General features: G+C 41.9%; 2 protein-coding genes across 2 annotated transcripts; one reads left to right on the top strand and one right to left on the bottom strand.

Annotated features, from left to right (window-relative positions):
- On the top strand, positions 1 to 921 carry LRRC10 (leucine rich repeat containing 10; the record flags this gene model as incomplete). Its single annotated transcript, XM_082014371.1, has 1 exon — positions 1 to 921. The coding sequence occupies one exon, from the start codon at positions 1 to 3 to the stop codon at positions 838 to 840; it is 840 nt and encodes a 279-aa protein (XP_081870497.1). The 3' UTR covers positions 841 to 921.
- A 2,493-nt stretch (positions 922 to 3,414) lies between these two features.
- CCT2 (chaperonin containing TCP1 subunit 2) lies at positions 3,415 to 16,619 on the bottom strand (the record flags this gene model as incomplete). Its single annotated transcript, XM_082014450.1, has 16 exons — positions 3,415 to 3,682; positions 4,368 to 4,509; positions 5,159 to 5,258; positions 6,282 to 6,385; positions 6,480 to 6,608; positions 7,196 to 7,315; positions 9,101 to 9,204; positions 11,291 to 11,418; positions 11,503 to 11,603; positions 11,803 to 12,005; positions 12,543 to 12,655; positions 13,713 to 13,789; positions 14,684 to 14,795; positions 14,894 to 14,959; positions 15,422 to 15,496; positions 16,263 to 16,619. The coding sequence occupies 16 exons, from the start codon at positions 16,617 to 16,619 to the stop codon at positions 3,652 to 3,654; spliced, it is 1,962 nt and encodes a 653-aa protein (XP_081870576.1). The 3' UTR covers positions 3,415 to 3,651.
- Positions 16,620 to 21,674: the final 5,055 nt, after the last annotated feature.

Here is a 21,674-nt window from a genome sequence, read left to right as displayed (position 1 = left end):
ATGGGCAACAGTCTGAAAGCCATAGTTGCTTTTGTGCCCTCCGACGAGTGCCAGAAGTACCTCCTGGAAGACCTAGAAGAGATGCCAGTGGACAAAATGGTGGACCTGAGCGGCAGGCAGCTGAGGCGGCTGCCTCTGCACATTTGCTCTTTTAGGGAACTGGTCAAGCTGTACCTGAGCGACAACAACCTGAACCATCTGCCCCCTGAGCTAGAGCAGCTGCAAAACCTGCAGATCCTGGCACTGGACTTCAACAACTTCAAAGCGCTGCCCCTGGTCGTGTGCACGCTGAAGCAGCTGTGCATCCTCTACCTGGGCAACAACAAGCTCTGCAGCCTGCCCCTCGAGCTCCGGCTCCTGCAGAACCTCAAGACCCTCTGGATCGAGTCCAACTGCCTGCAATGCCTTCCCGAGGTGGTGTGCGAGCTCAGCCTGCTCAAGACCCTGCACGCCGGCTCCAACGCGCTGCGCGCACTCCCTGCCCGGCTGCGGTGCCTGCAGGAGCTGCGCACCATCTGGCTGTCAGGCAACCTGCTGTCCGAGTTCCCCCCTGTGCTCCTGGACATGCCTTTTCTGGAGGTGATTGACGTGGATCGCAACTCCATCCGGTTCTTCCCCAGCCTGGCTCACCTCACCGGCCTGAAGCTGGTGATCTACGACCACAACCCCTGCAGGAATGCACCCAAAGTGGCCAAAGGGGTGCGTAGAGTGGGTAGGTGGTCAGAGGAGACCCCCGAACCCCGCAAGCGGTCCGGGGCAGTGATAGAAATCACGCTTGACGAGAAACCGTTGCCACCTCCTGCTGCAAAGCCTGAACCCTTAGAAGCTGAGCCCTGCTGATACTCAGCTGCCCACTCTGGCCAAGGTGGCAGGGCATTCACAACGCTGCCCAACCTCCCTTGCTTGCTGGTATCCAGGGAGCACCACACCACCTGGCTAGTCTGCAGGAGTAGGTGCACTAGTTTAGACCTAGGCGACAGCAAAACTCACTTGTACAGACACCCCCTTTTGCACAGCACCCAGCACTCGCTCCAGAGACAAGACTTCCTCCCTTTCTCCTCTCTTCCCACACGGGGACTAGAGTTCGCAGCAGAGATGAAGACACAGTTTAGATGTTTTCTGTAGGTGGACTGTATGTACGGAGCACGTACAGACTCTCCACTCTTCACCCACAGGCTTGCTCTTCTCGCCTCCACCTTGCAGAGGTGGCCGAGCCTCAGCTCTCAGGTGGGAGTCACAGGTCTAAAGTAACCCACAGCGTTTGTCTCAATTGACTTCTCTGAAACGCAGCAGCATGTTTCCCTGCCTGCCACATGGGAAGCGGTTACCAGAGCCCTGGCTGTGCTATCAAGAAAAAGTGCGTGTGTACAGCAAGCTCTTCCTCTTACCACTGTCACCTTTGTCCTGGAAAATGCGTGGCCACTCATTTTGTTATTGCCAAGTAGCATTTTAAATGATGGTGAGGAAAGCTAGAGACTTTGCTGCTAGTTTTTGTGTCACCTACAATGCTGCCTGTAAGGGGAGTTGTACGTGCTGAGTTTTCATGCAGTAGCAGAGAAGAAAACCAGAGCCTGATTAAAAGAGAGAAGACACAAGAGCTGCAAAGGTAAACTTCCATGAATAAAACCTGGGGCTGGAGCCTGCTGCTACAGGCTTCCACAGAAGTTGAAGCTGAGGCAAACTTTACTCAGTTGACTTCAGCTGGGTGTTTCTCCAGCTTGCAACTTGGACCAGTTCGGATTCCCTTGGGAACGCACTGAACTTTTTTTGTAAAGTATGTTTTGCTTTACTTGTATAACACAGAGAAGAAATCTGTCTCAGAATGACATTTTTAGCTTCTGATTCCATAGGACATATCACCGAGTTTGGTAAAAGACAGCTTTTTAAAAAGGGTGGGGAGCTCATGGTGGTGCAGAACAGCCACTTCCCCCTCTGCCTCACTCATCAGCAGCACTCTCACCAGCGCAGCCTGCAGAAGCAGCAGTTGGCTTCCCAGAAAAGGTTTGATTCAATGCCAGTTTGTGACTGCTTAATGTCACTTACAAGCTTGAAAAATTATCTGGAAATATATACTCTGCTAGCACTTGCTCTCTTGTTAAATGAGGTCTGGAGTTGGATCTGGCTGGCACCCATGTAGTGTGCTTACTAGTCATTAAATTAAATAAAGTATACTAGCATCTTGCTCAGTTAAACTATCCGTCTTTGGAATTAACTGAACTCTTCCTTTCCAAATTCTTTATCTAACCTTGTGCTGACAAACTATTTCTTCCTACAAAAGAAAATTATTCAGCAGGACAATAGCTTGGGGCTTTTTTAACACCAAAGTTCAATGTTTTATCTCATGTAGAACTGACCTGGTACCTTATGTATCTGAGGGGGTGGGGAAGAAGGTGCTTTCACATGCTTGTCAATGGTTTGTATTGAACACAGTGTGCTCTGCACAGCATTGTCACTTCTGGAGATCTGAAGAGAGGCTGTTTCAAGAGTTTGGAGGAGCGTTATGTAAGCAGATCCTCTTCATTTCAGGAAACCTAAGGGAAAAAAAACATTTGCACAGCCACTGTCTTAATTTCCAGTTCATCTTCCTGCTTTGGCAGACTTCCTCCAGTGTTTGCCAAGGCGCTGCATGACACTTGCAAGGGCCAGAAGGGTCACAAACGCCCAGCTGGCACCTCCGCTTGGCTCTGCTGACAGTCGTCAAGAATCTGTGGCAAAATGGCTGCAGGCATCACAGCCTTCCTTACCACCCGAGCACAGACTAGTCCAATTAAGAAACACCTTGCCTTTGCAGCAATTACGGGAATGGGAAAGAGAATATAAAGGTGGGCCACAACAGGGAGGGGGGGAACAAAGAAGGGAACGTGATGCAGCCTGGCATGTTTTCCACTAACTGCCCTCTACTATAATAACAAGTGCTTGTAAAGCTGGCCCAAGCCCGGTACTTTATAGTCACACAGCCTGTTTGGTCCAGGGTGCTGACACCTCTCCCAAACGACATCTTCCTCTCACCCCCTGCTCCGCAGAACTATCAACATAAAATCTGTCATGTAAAAAGCTGTAAAATCCCTTAAGTTGTAGTTCTGGTCATTGACCAAGGTTCCTTTTCAGCTTTTGCTCTTCCTTTCATCATCAGAAAACTGAGTAACACTACAGTATCAGGAGAAGAGGATAACATTTAACTTAGCACCTATTTCTGGGATCCCAACTCAAAGCTATACAGCCAGGGTTGGAATAAACCACTCACAGTAAACACACCAGGTCAGCCCAAACCAGCACACTACCAAGGCTAGAGAGGTTATCCTTCCCACCGCCTGCCCGCATCAGGTCGCCACCTGCAGCATCTGAGGACTGAAGAGGAGCACAACTTTGATGGATTTGAATTATTTTTTTATTTCGGCATATATTTAAGTGGAACCTGGAGAGGAACAGAAGGAATAGGGTTGCATAAAGCCCCTGTTTTACTTGCAAGTGAATCTCCCCCACAACAAACATAAACTGAAATAAGTTACAACCAACTGAAGACAGTTATTTCATGCCATTGATGGAGATGCTTATCTCAAGCCTCTGTTCCATAACCTCATGAAAATTAGATCATTACAAAAAATTACTAGGTGAGATCTGGTCCACACATCCTCAGCCACCAAAGAAAATTTAACATGGGCGATGGTCTGGCACGCGTTTTCTGGGAAGGAAAAAAAAACCAAAATACAATTAAAAAAATCAGAAAAGTCCCCCTGATGCTGATGTCCACCAGCCTCCCCACCCACCCTTATTTTTAATTTTTAGCTGTTATTTTGTGTTCAGTGCTAGCTGTTTCTCACAGCATAAAAGGCAGCATCACCTCAAAGCTAATACACCACCTCTGCCCACAGTAAAAACCTGTGATTCACAAACCAGGGCAAATTACCTGGTAGCAGGCACACACATGATAAACCTGTCTACAAATGGCATTTCTTCACAAACTTTTTAACAAATGTGGTTTTGTTTTAGCCGCCTGTTCCACTTCAGAAGCAGATGAGCATTCAAACATTTTTTCCCCCAAAAGAAAAAAAAACAGTATGATCCCTTACATTTTGGTCATTCGCCTCTGCAGATGTTTTAGTACTATATATGGCACACAAGTAGCTGGTGACCTAAGATTAACTAGGCATTGCTCAGGCATACTAACTTAAGTGCACTGATGGCTCTAAAGGCCTGTTCAGAATCCTAATGCAAAAAAATCAGGAAACATGAACGTTAGCATGTCAGATGTCAGTCTTCATTTCAAATAAGTTATTTTTAGAACAAGACTTTTCTGCAGTTACTCCTCCACAGAAGGAGGCTACTCCATACTATTGTAACTGACCACGTAGATACTCAGATCATACCTTGGTGCTGCCTTAATAATGTCATCTACACGAAGAATCATTTCCGCTGCTTCAGCTGCACTCAGCAAAACTTGTCTCTTGACTTGGAAACTTTCTGTTACTCCCAAGACCGCCATGTCTCCAATGATACCCTCTTTCATATCTTGAAGAACAGACACATTAAGAGGTGGGTTTGGTTTAGCTTTTTTTTTTTCTAGGGAAATTACAAGACGCTGACAGTAACTGGCCTGCTCAAATGAATCATACTGATAGGAGGGAAAGTATTAAACAAAGTCTTTCACTTCAAGGCTCCTGATTTAAGCCTAACATGTTGCAATTACACACAAAAAATTAATGATTATAACTTTATACACTTGGGAAGACAAGATCCCAACAGGACTCTCAGCACTATTTCCTTAGGTGTATCAACTTCAGAGTTCTTCTCCACAACTTCTAAGTTTTTTGGGGGGGGATGGGGGGGGGCTTGCTTGTTTGTATTTAAATCAACAGCTTCCTTTTTAAGCTTCATACAACTTGACTCAATGTAAGGAAAATGCTTTTTACAGGTAGAAACCATCCCCTTCAAAAACAAAAGCTTTTCACTCTATTGTGAAAAGCCTGATAGAATGACAAAGGAATGTAACATTGCACACCTGTGTTTTATGCCAAGCAAACAGAAATCAACACTCAGTTCTTTCATCTGAATATATTGGTGACAAACAGGTGCGATCAGTCTAATGGTCTAATCTAATGGTGACTAATCCCTCTCCCAAACAGCAATCCAGTAACAGAAGTAGGATCAAGCCCCTTACCAAGTCCATAAGTAGTCTTCCCTTCACTGTGAGCAGCTCTGAGCTGAGCAACCAAATCTGCACTGTCATAACCAGCATTATCAGCTATTATTGTTGGGATCTAAGGGGATAAACACAGGGGTTTTTTAATTAATGCAGGGACTGATCCCTAGTAAACATGAAACATACTTCGATACTATTAGTTTACTACTCAGTTTCAAGAAGAGGAAATTTCAAGAACATGGCAGATGATCTGTTACAGTGATCAGAAGATGGGGAAAAAGAGAAAAATCAAACTACCTTCCTAAGGATTTTGCTTAAGACCCTGTTAAGAGAGTAGCTGAAAGGACAGAAGACTGTCAGCAGATCTGTCAGTTCACTTTAAATGGACAGGAAGAAATCTGTCTCTATCTTACCATTTCAGACTGCAACTGGAAAAATGGTTTCATTTTAAGAACATAAGCTTGCTACCATATCATTCTGTTCACTGTTTAAGTGACAGCAGTGCAAATTGCACTGAAGAGGTAACGCCAAGTCCTTCCAGGCTCTTTAACTTAATTTTCTTGGGACAAATGTTTTCCTATGGTCTTTCCTTTCCTAAGAAAGGTTTTCCCTAATTTAAATTACAGGAAGGCAATTTTTCCTCAATTTGACAGTCTGTTAGCACAGTAACATTCTATAAACGTTTCTTGTGATACTCGTATTTCCTATTAAGATGAAATCTCCAATATAAGTCTAGAACCCTAGATAGTACTAGAGCATGAATACAATCAAATAGCATTAGAGTATCAATAGAAAAGAAGCTTTGCTCTTTTCTAATCAGTTGTCAACTGAACCAGCTAAGATCTTCCTGTATTATTTCTGCTGCACATTTAACCTTGCAGGTAAGAGGAGCCAGAACCAAGTAGAAGAGGGCTAACATGAACACTGAGAATTCTGTAACATGCAGATTAGAAAAAAAGTCTTGGTGTTTTATCAAAAGAGAGAACAGCAACTTTTTCCCCTTTGTTCATCCAAGATATGTTGCTAAATTTCACTTTTTTACTTTTAGAAAACCCAAAACTTTGAAAAAGTCACAATTTTCTGATGTAAAGTTAGTAAACTTTATGTCTACTAATCCAGAAATCTGATTAAACAAACTTACCATTCGCAAAGCCTTAGCAAAGGACTCCATTGCAACCGACTCTTTGCCAGGTGTTCTGATGGCAAGTTCTGCAACAGCGTTAGCCATCAGCATCTCTGAACAACCTATTCATCGAAAACACACAGATGTTTTCTTTCTGACTTGAACTCTAGTATGAAATGTGTATCATATACAAAGTACAAAGAATCTAATATTCACCTCCACCGTACACAGTTCTAGTGTCCTTCACAGTTTGCGCAAGAACACAGAGAGCATCATGCAAAGACCTCTCTGCTTCGTCTAGAATCTGTTGTGTTGCTCCACGCAAAACTATGGTGCAAGCTTCACCTAAAAAGCGCAAATGCGAGAAGATTAAAAAAAAAAACAAAACAGACACAAAAAGAGGCTATCACAAAGCATTTGTAATGGTTTTGTTATCACTGTGGTCAAGTTTTACATAGATCGATTTCAGGGGAAAAAGAAAGCATGATGACATTTCACTGGTAGAATGAAATGATGTACACTACTCTATTGCTTTGATCAATGAACTGTTCCACAACACCTTATTTCATTTAATAGAAAATTAATGTTATCTCAAAGCAACCCCTCAGAAACTTACAGTATTAGCATTTACTGGAACAAGCTCTCAAGTTCTTGAAGTATGACAGACTGCTACTTTTCTTGTCAATTTAATCTCCCAAGGCGGAAGTTTTGGTTCCCAGCCTTACAAATGTGTATGTGTATGTTTAACATTATGTAGATGAACAATTTCAACCATGAATATACATCTTTGCAGGGCTTTTACTGAAGAGCAAGGCTTTAATGAAAACGGTGACATGAATCATTACAAAATTGCTATACCATCCTGGTAACTGAACAGTGTTAGCAGAGGGTTAACAAGTGTTACAACATGCCATTAGGGGTAGAACACTCACCCATTGCCACTCCAGAGAAATGAATGAGTTTATCTTCTCCAATCATGACTTCTTCAATAAGCTTGCAGCTTCCTAGTTTTACTAGCTCAGGGTGATCAAAGGTTGATGCAATTTCACCACCTACAAGTGTAAGGTCATACAAAAGTTAGAGAGCTCATGACGAAAGCATCTATTCACACAAGGTCTAACCAAGGGAGGGAAATAAAAATTCAACTTCCTAATTGCCCAAAAATAAATTTAAATTAACAGTACGATAAGCCAACTTTTTCCAGTGTCAGCATATGACACCAGAAACCTTCTACTGATGTTGACAAGTGCTTAAAACACCAGTATTTTGTTTCACATCACAAGAACAACAATAGCTGTAATGCTTTTGAGTTCTGTCTGGGTAAGTCTAAATGTTGGTATTTGCCAGTATTAAAATGTCAATCTGTTTAAAGTTTTAGTAGCATTTACTGATGAAGTATTTATAAGATACTAAATCAAGTTTGTTCTGTTTTTAAACTCAAGCTTGAGCCAGTATTTGTTTTGCCTGCCTGATGATAGCTGAGAACCATGGGCCACTACTCTCCTTAATCATGAATCTCATGCCATGCTGCAGCAGCAATATTGTACACTATTTGTTTATACCATAAACAAAACAGCTATTACAAAGACCAAAATGTCTCTGAATGGAATACTACTTTGCTATTCCCATTAGAAGACCATTTACATGTATTCACTCCCAATGCACGGTCAAATTATTCCACATTAGCTTGCAGCACTGCTGTAGTTGCAGCGGTACAAGGAAAGACAAGATTTGTAGTAGAGAGTTTGTGTTTACTTGACATAAAATTGCTTGTCTTTAAATTAAAGTAGCTTTTCTATTTTTTTTTAGCTATACTGTTTGACACAGTGTGGTCTGATGTGGTGCACTTGCTCTGCCTATGAAATTTACTTTGAATTTGTTCCAGAACATAAGCAGTGCTCCTCTCAACACAGCGTTTGCCTGTGTCAATGTGCCTACAGACAGTTATGCACAATTGCTACTTCCCTTTTGCTAAGCTGAAGAAGTCAGTATCTTTTCCTTTCTCCCTGCAATGTAAATCCACTTTCACAATCAACTTATGATGTCCCAGTTAACTATCTCTAACTTCAGCAGTAAGAATCATCTGTGGCATTCCAGATGTTTCATTTGCATTAGTTAATACACTAACCACTACAAAAAAAAAAAAAAAACGAGGTGCTCAAATAACATGAGCAACCTAAGTCAAGGACTCAGGCCCACATTTTTAACACAGGATGACTCTTCAGACTTCTCTATTATTGCTATCAAAGAACAGCTATTTGTAACAAGATGGTATTAACTTGTAGATTTATCATCTTATTCTTTCTACGCTAAGTTTCACCTTTTCCCTAGAAAACAAACATTTCAAAAGTTATCAAGCAGCAACTTAACTGAAAATATTTTTAGAATATGAAAGAAAATAACTAACTGGCACAAACTGGCTAAATTATATTCCACAGTTAGCATTATGATCCTTTATTCACAGCTGCTAGAGAAAAAAAAATTATGTTGAAATCACTATTCAGGGAGGATTCAGAATCAAAACAGACACATCACACGTGTAGTATAAACAGACTAAAGATAGAAACTGGGTTACATGCTTCTCAAAAATACTGACAGCTATAGAGCAGCTGATAAATCAACAAGGTAATTTCAAAGTTACTTATGGCCAATTTCATAGGGTCCTCCACATACATTTGTATTTAAGTTCTGTAAAATAAAGCTTATTTGGGGTACTTTTCACATTCACAGATCTGCTTATTAGTAAAAAGTATAAACAAGGTGATCAAGCATTAACATTTACTGAAGATCAAACAAAGTGACCCTCCAAGTTTCATACGACAAGGTACTCTACATACCTGTCACAAGAGCCAGACGTTCTACACCAGCAAAATCTGCATGTTCAATAGCCATGACGCCAGCAGCTCCAAAGAGCTGTTCAGGGTAGTTGTAGATCAACTGTCTACAATTAAAGCATAGGCACATCTTCCCATTACACAAAGAACAAACTTTTTAAAATACCAGAGTAACAAAAGACACCTGATTCTCAGTAGTGTGGACATGAACAGGTTTCTGAAAGCTACAAAAGCAGTCAATATGTGAGGCATCTGCCACACATGGAATGTTACACCATACGGAAGCAAATGCAATGACAGGAAAACATACAAAGCTAAAAATTTGAAAAATTCAAACTGTTATGGCTCTTTGAAATACCCTTCCCCTGAAGACACATTATCAATGCACAAGGACCCATATGCTTTAAATTCGAAGTCCTTTGATCCTAGATGTCTACTGGGCAATTAACTGCCTATTCTAGCAGGGTGCACTAGAACAACATGTGAAGTAATGTCTTTAATTCCTTTACCAATACAAAATGCAAACAGTATACAACCCTATGGGAACAATAAACCGCAGTCTTGTAACATATACAAATAGACCACAGAGAAGAGTGTGTAGTCCCTTATTAATATGTATCCCACTCTCTAGAACAAAGTAGTCATCCAAAGCTAAATGGTCACTGACCACTCAGGAGTGCTATGGCAAATTATTTTTCCTTTCCAAATTAGAGATTGAGTGCTGTAGAGATTCAGCAGGAGCTGGGAAATGCCATCACTGTCAAAAAAAGATGGTTCTAATATATCTTCAAAAAGAGACAACATGCACTGCTGCGTATGCACAGAGAAGATTCCTGCTGCTCTGGATCCATATAGCCTTGACTCCTGTCAAACACCTCCTCAGCGGTGTTTAACTGGCTAACGCTTACAGTGTCAGATGTGAAGCGAATCTACAGTACACCTATAGGCGGAAGTCAATTTTATCAGGGAATAAATCAGAAAGTCAGGAATCGATCCAACTGGAATACCACTAGCCTGGCTACAGTGACTGCTACCTGAGCTTCCTTAGGGCAACTCCCTGTGTTACAAGCATACTGGATAGAAGTGATGGATGGACTTAAGGATTGTGGGGGTTTTTTTGCATACTTCAAAGGATTCTTCCATCAATTTACCAACAGGACTCCTGACTCTAGGACTCTGTATTTGTACCATGTCCACTGGACAGAGTACTCATTTTGCCTACATTAGAACCCAATGTGTATGAAACATGACATAGGTGGAAGGACTATGAGATTCATCAGTCTGTCCGTGCTTCTTACGGATGTTTAAACAGAAATTTTGAAGGTGAGTTATAAGATGCACTACAGCCTGAAAGAGTAGATCTTTGCTACTGTGCTACTCTTACAATTCCTACCATTTAGTGTAGTACTACCTAATCAGCTTCCTAGTAGACTACATGATGTGCTGCACCACCAGGTGTCGAGCTGCTTGTACGTATAGAAGTTTCACTCAAATGAGAATTACTGAAAGGCAGAAGCATTTTTCATCATTAAAAAACTGAATGCTTTTTTTGCGCTGTGACAGTTTGAGAGAGAAGCACACTGCTAACAAAAATAAGTAACTGAGATTGCAACATCTCTAAAAAAAAAAAAAAAAAGAAAAAGGTCATCTTGCATACTTTCAAGGATGTGTATAAAAAGGCTCACGACAGGGAGCACAAAGCGCTCTCAAACACTTGAAGTTGGAGCAGTACGCCAGCACCAGCACTTTAACACAGGAAAAAGCATAGCTGGTTCCATGTGAACTAAATGCATTCAGCAGCACAGACTCTTTCAACACTGATTTACCCCAGAAAGGGGGAATATGGATATGGACAATGCTGCCGCTGGTATTCATGACTAAACAAATCTGTTAGTAAAAAAGCACAGTAATATTGCTTCAAGAGGACTGACACATGGATCCCTGATTAAGTAACATCAGTTCTTCCTCTTTAAATAAAAAAAGTAAACAGCAGAGGGGGGCATGGTGCACAAGGGGAAGAACATAAAAAAAAACCACTGGCCTCACTGAAGTGAATAAATTAAGCATTAGGTAGGATCACTTAATTTTGCAGATACAAGCATAAATAACGTTCTTTACACTCATACAGTATTAAAATCTTGCTACTTTCTAACTGCATTATAAACTCTACCCCTTCTCCCAGAAAACACATACCTGTTAATAAAGCAGTTTATTCCATGCTTAAGAATACGCTCTACCTTCTCCTTCATTTTTTCTTTTTCTGCCTGTTCTATTTCTGCTACCTTTGCTGTAGAGTCCACTCTAACACGAGAGCCAAAAATCTAAATCAAAGGAAACACAGTTCAGTCTAAAAAGGAATTCCATTTACAGAAACATCATTTCACGACAACAGACCTGTCACATACCTTAATCTTGTCTGTGTCCATACCAGTATTTGCAATAAGAATCTTTGCATTTTCAATTCTTTTTGGCTGATTTACACCAATCTTCTTGTCAAGCAAAAAGCCTGTAGAAACAGCAATGTCTTGTAAGGCTTCACATTAAAAACAGAGAATTAATTTAAATTCTTACAGCCACCCCTCATATTTATTACTCAATTTAATAATAATATAGTAATGTTTCCTAGAACAAATTTGTATAGAGATAGGTAACTTTCAACAATTTCGTTTCTCAAAAGCACTTACAGCCAAGACAGAAAGACTTACCTTCATCTAAGTAGGAATCAGCCAAACTTCCACCAAGTTTCTTAATGACATGGATAGCCTCCAAATTACCAGAACCTTTCAATCTAAGAACAGCTTCCACAGCTAGTTTGACAAAGTGATCTTTATGATGAGTAAGTAATTTTGATGAAAGAGTTGTTCCCGCAATGTTCATCAAGTCTTCACGGAACTTCACTTCATCATCACTAAAATAAAGTCAGTAAAGTTAAAGTGTAAAGTCTAAAAGCTTTAACTATCCTTAACCTATCACTGCGAGTCTCTCCCTGCTTCTCCTAGCCTGTATCTATGTGTAACATGTTCCATTTTGAGGAAGGCTAGACAGAATCCCTCCAGTGTCCCAGAATACAGACTTCTATTTGAAATACAAGTTCAATTAGGAAAACCTTTGCATTCAGCTTTAGAAAGCCTGTACTCTCAACATGTCGAGTAAAGAAAATGTCACACTTAAAATCATACTATGAAATCTGAAATAGCAGCTCAGGTATTTCTTCCAAGGAGCAAATTATTGCTCGCATTTTGTTTATGCACATCATAAGTAATTTTAAATAATTTCTGTAATTCATCTAAAGAAAATGCAGTCTTTTGTTAACTGTTAAAATTCATAAATTCAGCCTTTATACTACTTAACCAAGAGTGAAGAATTTCCCAATGGTATATAATTCTCACTGATGTTTTAACCTTGATCGGTTTGTAAAGAGTTACAGCAAATGTATATTACTAACCCATGATCCACAGCTGCTTTCAGAAGTGCCTCTCTTGAAGCTTTTGTGGCTGCCCTCCAGCCTGCAATGATGGTCTGAGGATGAATCTTCTTTGAAATCAGTAATTCTGCCTCCTATTTAGATGAAATTAATAATTAGTCCCCCACACACAAGGTACATTGACACTAACTAGGAAAGACACTTCCAAGTAATGAGAAAATTCAGAATAGCAGTAAAAGCCAGAAAGCTACAACAATGAAATTAAAGTCACCCTACTGGCAGGGTTTTTTTCCAATCTAGGCAAATACCATCTGCCCTTGAAATATCATGAAGATATTTTGATAAATTAAAAAAAAAAACCTAACTCTAATATGAGTATCAACCAGATATATACTTCAAAATAGTAATCTTTCACTTCAGTTTGAAATCAGTTTCCTGTTCACTTACAGCTGTAGCTTAAAGTGTGTGTGTGGGGCAGGGGGCTGGGTATGGATGTGGGTGTGTAAACACCACAAAACCATCCAATCTCCAAACTTCCTTTTTGCAAGGAACTTGGGAAGCCAATGAATCATTCCTCAGATGCTCTTGATCACAGTTCCTGGATCTAAGATTATTAGATTTACTGGCACAGCTCTGTTACAAGAGTTCCTCACTTCAGAAGTCTCCTTCACAGTAATTTCAGATTTAGAGTTTGGCAGTGTAAACTCTGTATGCAGAGTTTAAGGGAATAGTATGAATTCAGGTCTTGTGCACACAAGAACAGAATTTAACATGCCTTTTTTTGTTTTCCTCATTGTTATGGAAAAGGATTTCAGAGGACTGAACCTCACAGTTATGCAGTGCTGCATGCTGCCCAGTGCAACACCCAGGAAGTGACCCGAGAGAGTGATACTTTTTCCATTATGCAAGTGAAACAGAAGAGAAAATAATTTTCTAAAATGTACCAAATTAAAATACTTGTGAATTTATAAATAAGAAAAATAAGGAATATAGTCTAAAATAACATGTAAAAAAAAAGATTGACAATGCAATACCTAAGGGGTTTTTTCCTATCAATTTCAACAGAAACAGACCAAGGTACTCCTATACTTTGGGAGCCATCTTCATAAACATCAACTAACACACCTCCTACTGATATCAGGAGAGTACGTTGCCAAATAGAAACACAACTGAAAAACCGTAATACATCACCCTCAGTAATTCAGCTGCCAACACTGTGACAGATGTAGTTCCATCACCAACTTCATCATCTTGAACCTTTGACATATCTAAAGAAAGAAGCCACTGCATTAACGTTTTGATTCAAAATACCATGCTCACACATACCAGCTTTACATGCAAGTATTTTTGTCTCACGTTAGTTTGGAGAAGAAAAAAGAATCTTACTCCTCAATGGTTTAAAGAGGTCACTCTATAAGCCACAGAAAAACCTGAGATGCAAATCAAATTCAGCATCTTTTAAATTCCTGCTTTTTATTTGCAACCTAGATACCAGTTCCAGTCGGGCGATGGTCAAGACCTACTCTTCTCTCTCCCCATCCCTAAAGATGGCCATCGAAAGGAAGTAGAGCCAGATAAGCTCTAAGGTATGCATACAGGATCACAGAATAAAATAACCAAGTATGCCACATGAACTGTTGGTAAACAAGGACCCAGTGAACAAAATCATCAAGAGACTTGACACCAAATTGTTCAGGGTCCTGCTTGTCAGTAGAACTGGACCATTTGCACACTAAGACAGTTGACCACAAAGGCAAACACCGTCCAGAACACAATGTTGATTAAATGATAAAAAGATATTTAAATCAGGGAGAACCAGAGAGCGCCTCTGTACCCCAATAGATTTCCTCATTTTCCTGGTGAAGAAAAAAAAAAAGAGGGGCACATGGTCTTTTGTCCCTTTTGACTCCTGGGACAAACCAGGTTGAGGGAAAACAAGGAGACACCAGAACAGTTTTGCAAGAACAGCATATACCTCCATTTTATTTTTCCAGAGTCCTGCAACACCTTGGCCTCCTTACTTCAGGAATTCTGCTCCGCCTCCCTTCAATTTTTTCCACCTTTTTTGAAGAATATTTTTCTAAGAACAAATAGGAACTACCTAATACAGTTACAAATGAAGAAATGCCAAGTACTCCAATGACAAGTTGTTAAAAACTCACCAACCAAGACCTTGGCAGCTGGGTTGTCAACTCCAATAGCTTTCAGGATGGTTGCACCATCATTGGTCACTGTTACTGTGCTATCTCTTCCAGTACTTAAAAGAATCTTGTCCTACAAGATGCAAGTTTTAGAATACAGCTTGAAAATGTACTGTAACTGTTAAAACTAAATTAACAGGTATGACCACAAAGAACTTGCAGCTGTCTTACCATGCCTTTAGGCCCCAGAGTGCTCTTGACCAGGTCACCAATAGCAATGGCGCCAACAAAGGACGACTGAAATGAAAGCAGGTATACCTTAGAGAAGGATTTACTTCTACTTTAATACAAGAAGTAGATGCTAGCCCATAACTTCCAAGAGGACATCTTAACCCAAGCCTTCCACTGCCACACAGATGCTAGGTTCAAGTTTCTTAACTGCTACATTTTGATAACCAGATCAAATATACTTAAATTCTCACAGAAACCTTAAAAGCCCATCTCACAGCCAAAAGAAATGCCTTCCAATGAACATCAATCTTCTGAGCTAAGGTGCTTAGTTTTTGAACACCTGTGAGGAGTTTCTCTAATTGCTGGTATAAGCAACACTCTTCACCTTTTGTTCACAGACATGCAACAAGAAAAAACAAGGAAACAGATGAAGTTCCACACCACCATAAACTGGAAGTACTTTTAACAGTCCGAAAAGACAAACAAATTACCCCAAGTATTACCAGTTTCTCAGAGAATTAAACTTACCAACCGAGCTGTTTCTGCCTTTTCTTCATCTGCACCTGCCTTGAAAATGTTCACAGGAGCAAGGGAAATAGATGCCTAAAACAGAGTTAACAGAAGAATATTCCTTTAGCTTTAAATGATTAATTTGTATACATCATTTGGTTTTGATAAAAAGTATATGCAAGATAGATTTTTAAGAAAGAGTCATGGTGAATTTATCTTATAATCTCTTAATCACATCAAGAGATTACAAGATCGACTGTAATCTATTTTGAGAGACTGCATGCCATATTCTCTGATAAGATCTATGAACCTGAAAGGCCGTTACAAGTACCTTACTTCATGGCAATGTCTGTGTTGTGTAGCCAACCGCTAGATCCAGACAACCCAAAGATAGGTACAACCAGCAAGAACCTAAAAATTCTAGTTATTGAGCGTCCTAGAACTTTAGTATTTTGATATTTGTGTTGAACCCTAACTTTTTTTCGCATTTCCATGCAAATTAATTATATCAGTAATGACTACATGCCGTTAAAGACCAACACTTGCAAAGAACTCAAGGACTTAAATGAATTAGGATCAAATCCCAAAAGAACAAATGCATCAGCCCTCTTAAGAGAGTTCCGTGACTTTTTACTTCACTGCGTGATCAGCACACAATTTTTCTACTAGCTCCGTGTCCGTTCCATCATGGCTTTGACATGAAAAATCAAAAGGGCGCGACAGCAGACTCCACACAGCGCCAGTGCTCTCAGGAGGCCTTAAAGAGCGGCCTTTCATACTCGAGGACTCGGTGCTGCCTCTCCAGGTCATCTCGGAAACGAGAGGAGGGAAGAGCGGCCTCCCTCCCTCCCGCCATCACCATGCCAGCCATGCCGCGGGGCGCCCGCCACAGCCCGGCGGATAGAGCCTCTCCTGCGGCGGGGCGGGCGCCCACCGCGGCACCGGGAGGCGCCCTAGGCCTCCCCGCTGCAGGCTCCGCCGCTCCCACACGGCGGCCCGGCCCGGGCGCGCCCTGACAGACCTTCCTCGCGCGCGCTCTAGAACCTTCCAGGCCCAAAGAACCTCCACTCACCACCACCACCACCACCACCACCACTCCTCCCGCCCAACGCCCGCTCGCCGCGCGCGGGGCAGGGCACGAGGCCTCCCACACGAGCGCGGCAACCGCCGCCGGACAAAGCGCGGGGGGAGGGGCGCGACAGCTAGGGCCTCGCATGCGTGTCTAGGGGGGACCACGGCCGCCGCCCCACCCTGCCGTGCCGCAGCCCGCACTCCTCCCGAGCAAAAGCGCTGCCGCTCCACGCCCCACCGCTCACCATAGTGCCGGTGCCCCACGAACCACCGCCTGCACCAGAAAACCGACACGCTACCCCGCGGCCCCGTCAAGCCTCAAGCGGAAGTGGCGTCAGAGAAGCTAGTGCTTCCGGCGCCGCACGGCATTCTGGGAGCCGTAGTCCGTCCGTCAGAAGGAGGGCGGTGGCGCTCTGCTCCGGGGCTGCAGGTGTGGTGCAGCTTGTGGCATGGTGGGCCTCGGCGTAGGAAGTTGCTGGTTTTTTAATGATTTACGTGGCCTGGAGGTCCGTTGCCTCGTTCCTCGTTCTTTGTAGTGCGGGCCCGTGGTACGGTAGCACCTGACTTGGGTTGCCTGTCAGTGCACCCCAGCACACGGGCGTTTTCCAAAGAGCTGCCATCTAGGCACGTACTTCCCACTGTATTTCTATACTAAGTTAGTTTGCTGAGGAGCTTGCAGTTGCCCCAGTTTAATTTCATCATATTCCTGGAGGTCAGTTCTCAAACCGGTCAAAACCATTTTGAATTACCCCTCCTGGCCTCCAGCACGCTTCCCAGACTGTCCCAGATCTCTGCTATTATATCATCCACATCACCAATGAAAAGTGGTGAGCAGGAGATACCCCGGCACAATCCCACTCAATACACTCTTCATTTCAATATTAAAAAAATTGGTAACTGTTCTCTTGGCAGCTTTGCAGGTGGGTGAGATCATAGCCAAGCCTTGTTCTGTCACTGCTTTTCCTCCACACAGAAAGCCTGTTAGGTACCTGCACATATGAAAAAAAAAGTTAATTGGTTGATATGACTTGTTACTCAAGAATTGATTGTAGCTGGTATTCCTCCTCTTGCTGCCAGAGCAAGTCTCTTGGGATATATACAAAGCTGTTCTAGATCCAAACTGGCCAAAGACGGGTCTCCATCCCAATGGAGACAGCAAAAAAGAACATGACTAAAACTCTGCCAACTTTCACATCTATCTCTGATTTTCCATATGTCAATACCTCGTTAGCATTTTTCTTGAGTTCTTGGGGCTTTTTGTTTTGCTTTCTTCAGAGAGTTAGATATGTTATCCCCCTAACCTTGTTCTGAAAACTTAGAGGACTAATTGAATTTTAACATTTTCATTTATCCTCATAGTTATGTAGAAAATGATCTTAAATTTTGGCTAGGGCTAATAACCCAAATAAAATAATGTTAACTTTTTCCCTCAGAATTAGAGCATTCATGAAGATTTGCACTGAACTGATGTTTTAAAATGAACTCATTTTCATTCACATTTCCTGCTACTGTGAGGTGAGCTGGGAGAAAAAGATTTTAAAATGCCTTGAACAATTAACTGAGTTATGGCCTTTGAAAGATCAAATGCTCCTAGAAAAACCTACTACAGCAAAGTTGTGAGTTTGGTTTAAGGGGCTTTTGACTGCAGCTAAACTATGATTTATAATGTGTAAAAGTAGTGACACCAGATTAGGAAGAGCCCAGCAGCAGCGCTAGTTACAGGTTCCTGCCTCTCACTTCCAGCTCCACAGTGGGTGAATGGCAGTTTTTAAGGTCACACTGTGAATAAGTGAAGGAAAAAATAAAAAGTGCCTCATTTTAATATTTTCATAAATGCATATACTTTGTAAATTACCTCATTTCTTTCAAGGTTAACAAACAGTCTTTCAGCCCCAAAGACCATTCGACACACCAGATAGCTCAGAGCGAAGCACAGGCTCAGTTGCTCAGGAATGAATTCTCTCCCGATCAGACCTCCACGTGTCTACCTACTGATAGCGCTTTAATTCAGATCAAGACTTTCTGCTTACAGCTGAGCTATTAATGATGTAGGAATAATAGAGCAGCAGCTGTTGCCTGATTTATCTGGGACCAGCAATAATCACAGTATCTAGTTTGAAGCTTATTTCAGTCAAAGCAGTCACTTAAGCCTCTGAGCAGATAGGAGTTTGAGGAAGGAAAAGAGACATCCTTCATAAAATCCAGCCCTTTGGGTGCTCCCAACTGAAAACTAACAGGTTTCTTATTGTGACCAGTCAAGATCCCAGACGACTGGAGGCTTGCCAGTGTGACACCATCTACAAGAAAGGCCAGAAGGAGGATCCTGGGAACTACAGGCTTGTCAGCCTGACCTCCGTACCAGGGAAGATCATGGAGCAGTTCGTCTTGAGAGTGCTCACAGGGCATATGAAGGACAACCAAGCGATCAGGCCCAGCCAGCATGGGTTCATGAAAGGCAGGTCCTGCTTGACCAACCTGATCTCCTTCTGTGACCAGGTGACTCACCTACTGGATGAGGGAAAGACTGTGGACGTTGTCTACCTGGACTTTAGTAAAGCCTTTGACAGTGTCTCCCACAGCATTCTCCTGGAGAAACTGGCAGCTCGTGGCTTAGACAGGTTTACTCTTCGCTGGGTAAAGAACTGGATGGATGGCCAAGCCCAGAGAGTTCTGGTGAATGGCGTTAAATCCGGCTGGCGGCCGGTCACAAGTGATGTTCCCCAGGGCTCAGTTCTGGGGCCAGTCTTGTTTAATATCTTTATTGATGATCTGGATGAGGGATTGAGTGCTCCCTCAGTAAGTTTGCAGATGACACCAAGTTGGGTGGGAGTGTTGATCTGCTGGAGGGTAGGAAGGCTCTGCAGAGGGATCTGGACAGGCTGGATCGATGGGCAGAGGTCAACTGTATGAGGTTTAATAAGGCCAAGTGCCGGGTCCTGTACTTTCGCCACAACAACCCCATGCAACGCTACAGGCTTGGGGAGGAGTGGCTGGAGAGCTGCCCAACGGAAAGGGACCTGGGGGTGCTGGTTGACAGCCGGCTGAATATGAGCCGGCAGTTGTGCCCAGGTGGCCAAGAAGGCCAACAGGGTCCTGGCCTGTATCAGAAATCGTGTGGCCAGCAGGAGTACGGAAGTGATCGTGCCCCTGTACTCAGTGCTGGTGAGGCCACACCTCAAATACTGTGTTCGGTTTTGGGCCCCTCACTACAAGAAGGATGCTGAGGTGCTGGAGCATGTCCAGAGAAGGGCAAAGAAGCTGGTGAGGGGTCTGGAGCGCAAGTCTTATGAGGAGCAGCTGAGGGAACTGGGCTTGTTCAGTCTGGAGAAGAGGAGGCTGAGGGGAGACCTTATCGCTCTCTACAACTACCTGAAAGGGGGTTGTGGCGACAAGGGTGTTGGTCTCTTCTCCCAACTAACTAGTGATAGGTCGAGAAGAAATGGCCTCAAGTTGCGCCAGGGGAGGTTTAGATTGGATATTAGGAAAAATTTCTTCACGGAGATGGTGGTCAAGCATTGGAACAGGCTGCCCAGGGAGGTGGTGGAGTCACCATCTCTGGAAGTGTTCAAAAAACATGTGGATGTGGCGCTTCAGGACACGGTTTAGGGGATATTGTGGCACTGGATTAATGGTTGGACTTGATGATCTTGACAGTCCTTTCCAACCTTAGTGATTCTGTGATTTATGTGATTTGTGATTTATGATTTATTCATATTTTAACAAGGCCAGTTTATATCTTTATTGGAGATCCTAGTACTAAGCACATACGCCTGGAAGGTCAGCTCTTTACTGCCACCTACTTTGAGCTGGCTTCAAAATTTTATTTCAGAGTAAAGCATTGTTAGGTCAAGAATGTGAGGCATACACCTATTTTAGTTGGAACACTTCTATCAGTTGCATGATGTTTTAGTTATAATACTGTTAGCAATTAATTCTCTAACTGCATATATTTTACCTACTGTCACATCAGAACTGGTGCACTCAAGCACTTCCACCAAACATTACTGGGAAGCTTTCTTTCTATTTGAAATGAAGGCAAAAAGAATAAAAGTTTCTATGGAACTCTGTATTATGTCAGTATGGAAACGTGAAGAGTGATGGACTGCCAAGCAGCCATTCCCCGTAGTGAAGCTGCAAAGCTGTTGGCCAGAGATATGAAAAGTCGGTTCTCAAGAACGTTTTCATGCATCCAAGTTGTCTAACCAACATAGTGCAAGGACCACTCCATGTCATTTCTTAAGAGATTCTGAAAACAAAATATCTCCTGACATGTCTAAGGTTTTGTTCATTTGTTGCCTAGAAACATCATTATTTAAATTATGCCTTAAAACAGTGACTTGGGAGGCAGAGAAGAGGAAATACTGAAATTTGATAAATGACCACCATGTTTTATAGTCTCTGGAAGAAAAAGAAAAGGCTTTCATCTGGACAGGACTTCAACCTCACATTTTCTTACTACTTTCTTTATGACTTTCTCAGTACTATGCTAACAAAGTCCATTTGAGTTTTATGAAATCTTAGTCATTTAACACCTGAGAAAGGAGCATATTCAAATTGCTGACATGTGATTCACTAGCCAGTAGTCAATAGCAACAGTACTACCACAACAGCAGCAACTGATGTGACAGAACAGTAGAAATGAAACAAAAGCTTGGAGAAAAATGTATAGACTCCAGGTCATTGTGTTCTGTTGTGTTTTAACGAGTAAAACCTTTTTTTGCTTTAAAGCGAAAACAGCAACACTGACACTGGTAAATACTGAAGTAACCCACAGACTATTTTCAATGTAAAATCAATAGTTTATTGCCATGCTACAATTTTTTTTTTTTCCAAATGAAGTTGGCACTGGTAAAGGGGAAAAATGTTGTCGTAATACATAATACAATTTTTAAAAAATGCACATTTGGTAAGCTTTCTCAATAATGACAGCTTAAAACAAGTGAAATTAATGGAATGGCATAAAAATACACTCTTTCTGCATAGTATAATATCACTTTTTTTTGTAAAAGGAATATGGAATGTTTGTAAAAACAGATTCATTGAACAGGGCAAATTAACTGATATTTTATAAACAATTTGGCAATGGTACTCCCACTCTTTAGACTTTTTTATATAAAAGAAATAAAAATCTAGAAAGCTACCTTTATACAAAGTCGCTATATTTATGCCTTTAAGTAGGAAAAAACATTTTATAATGCAA

The sequence above is a fragment of the Phaethon aethereus genome (genome assembly GCF_964289735.1).
Source record: "Phaethon aethereus genome assembly, chromosome: 1".
In the NCBI taxonomy this organism is placed as follows: Eukaryota; Metazoa; Chordata; class Aves; order Phaethontiformes; family Phaethontidae; genus Phaethon; species Phaethon aethereus.
This window is presented reverse-complemented; position numbering and strand designations above follow the sequence as displayed.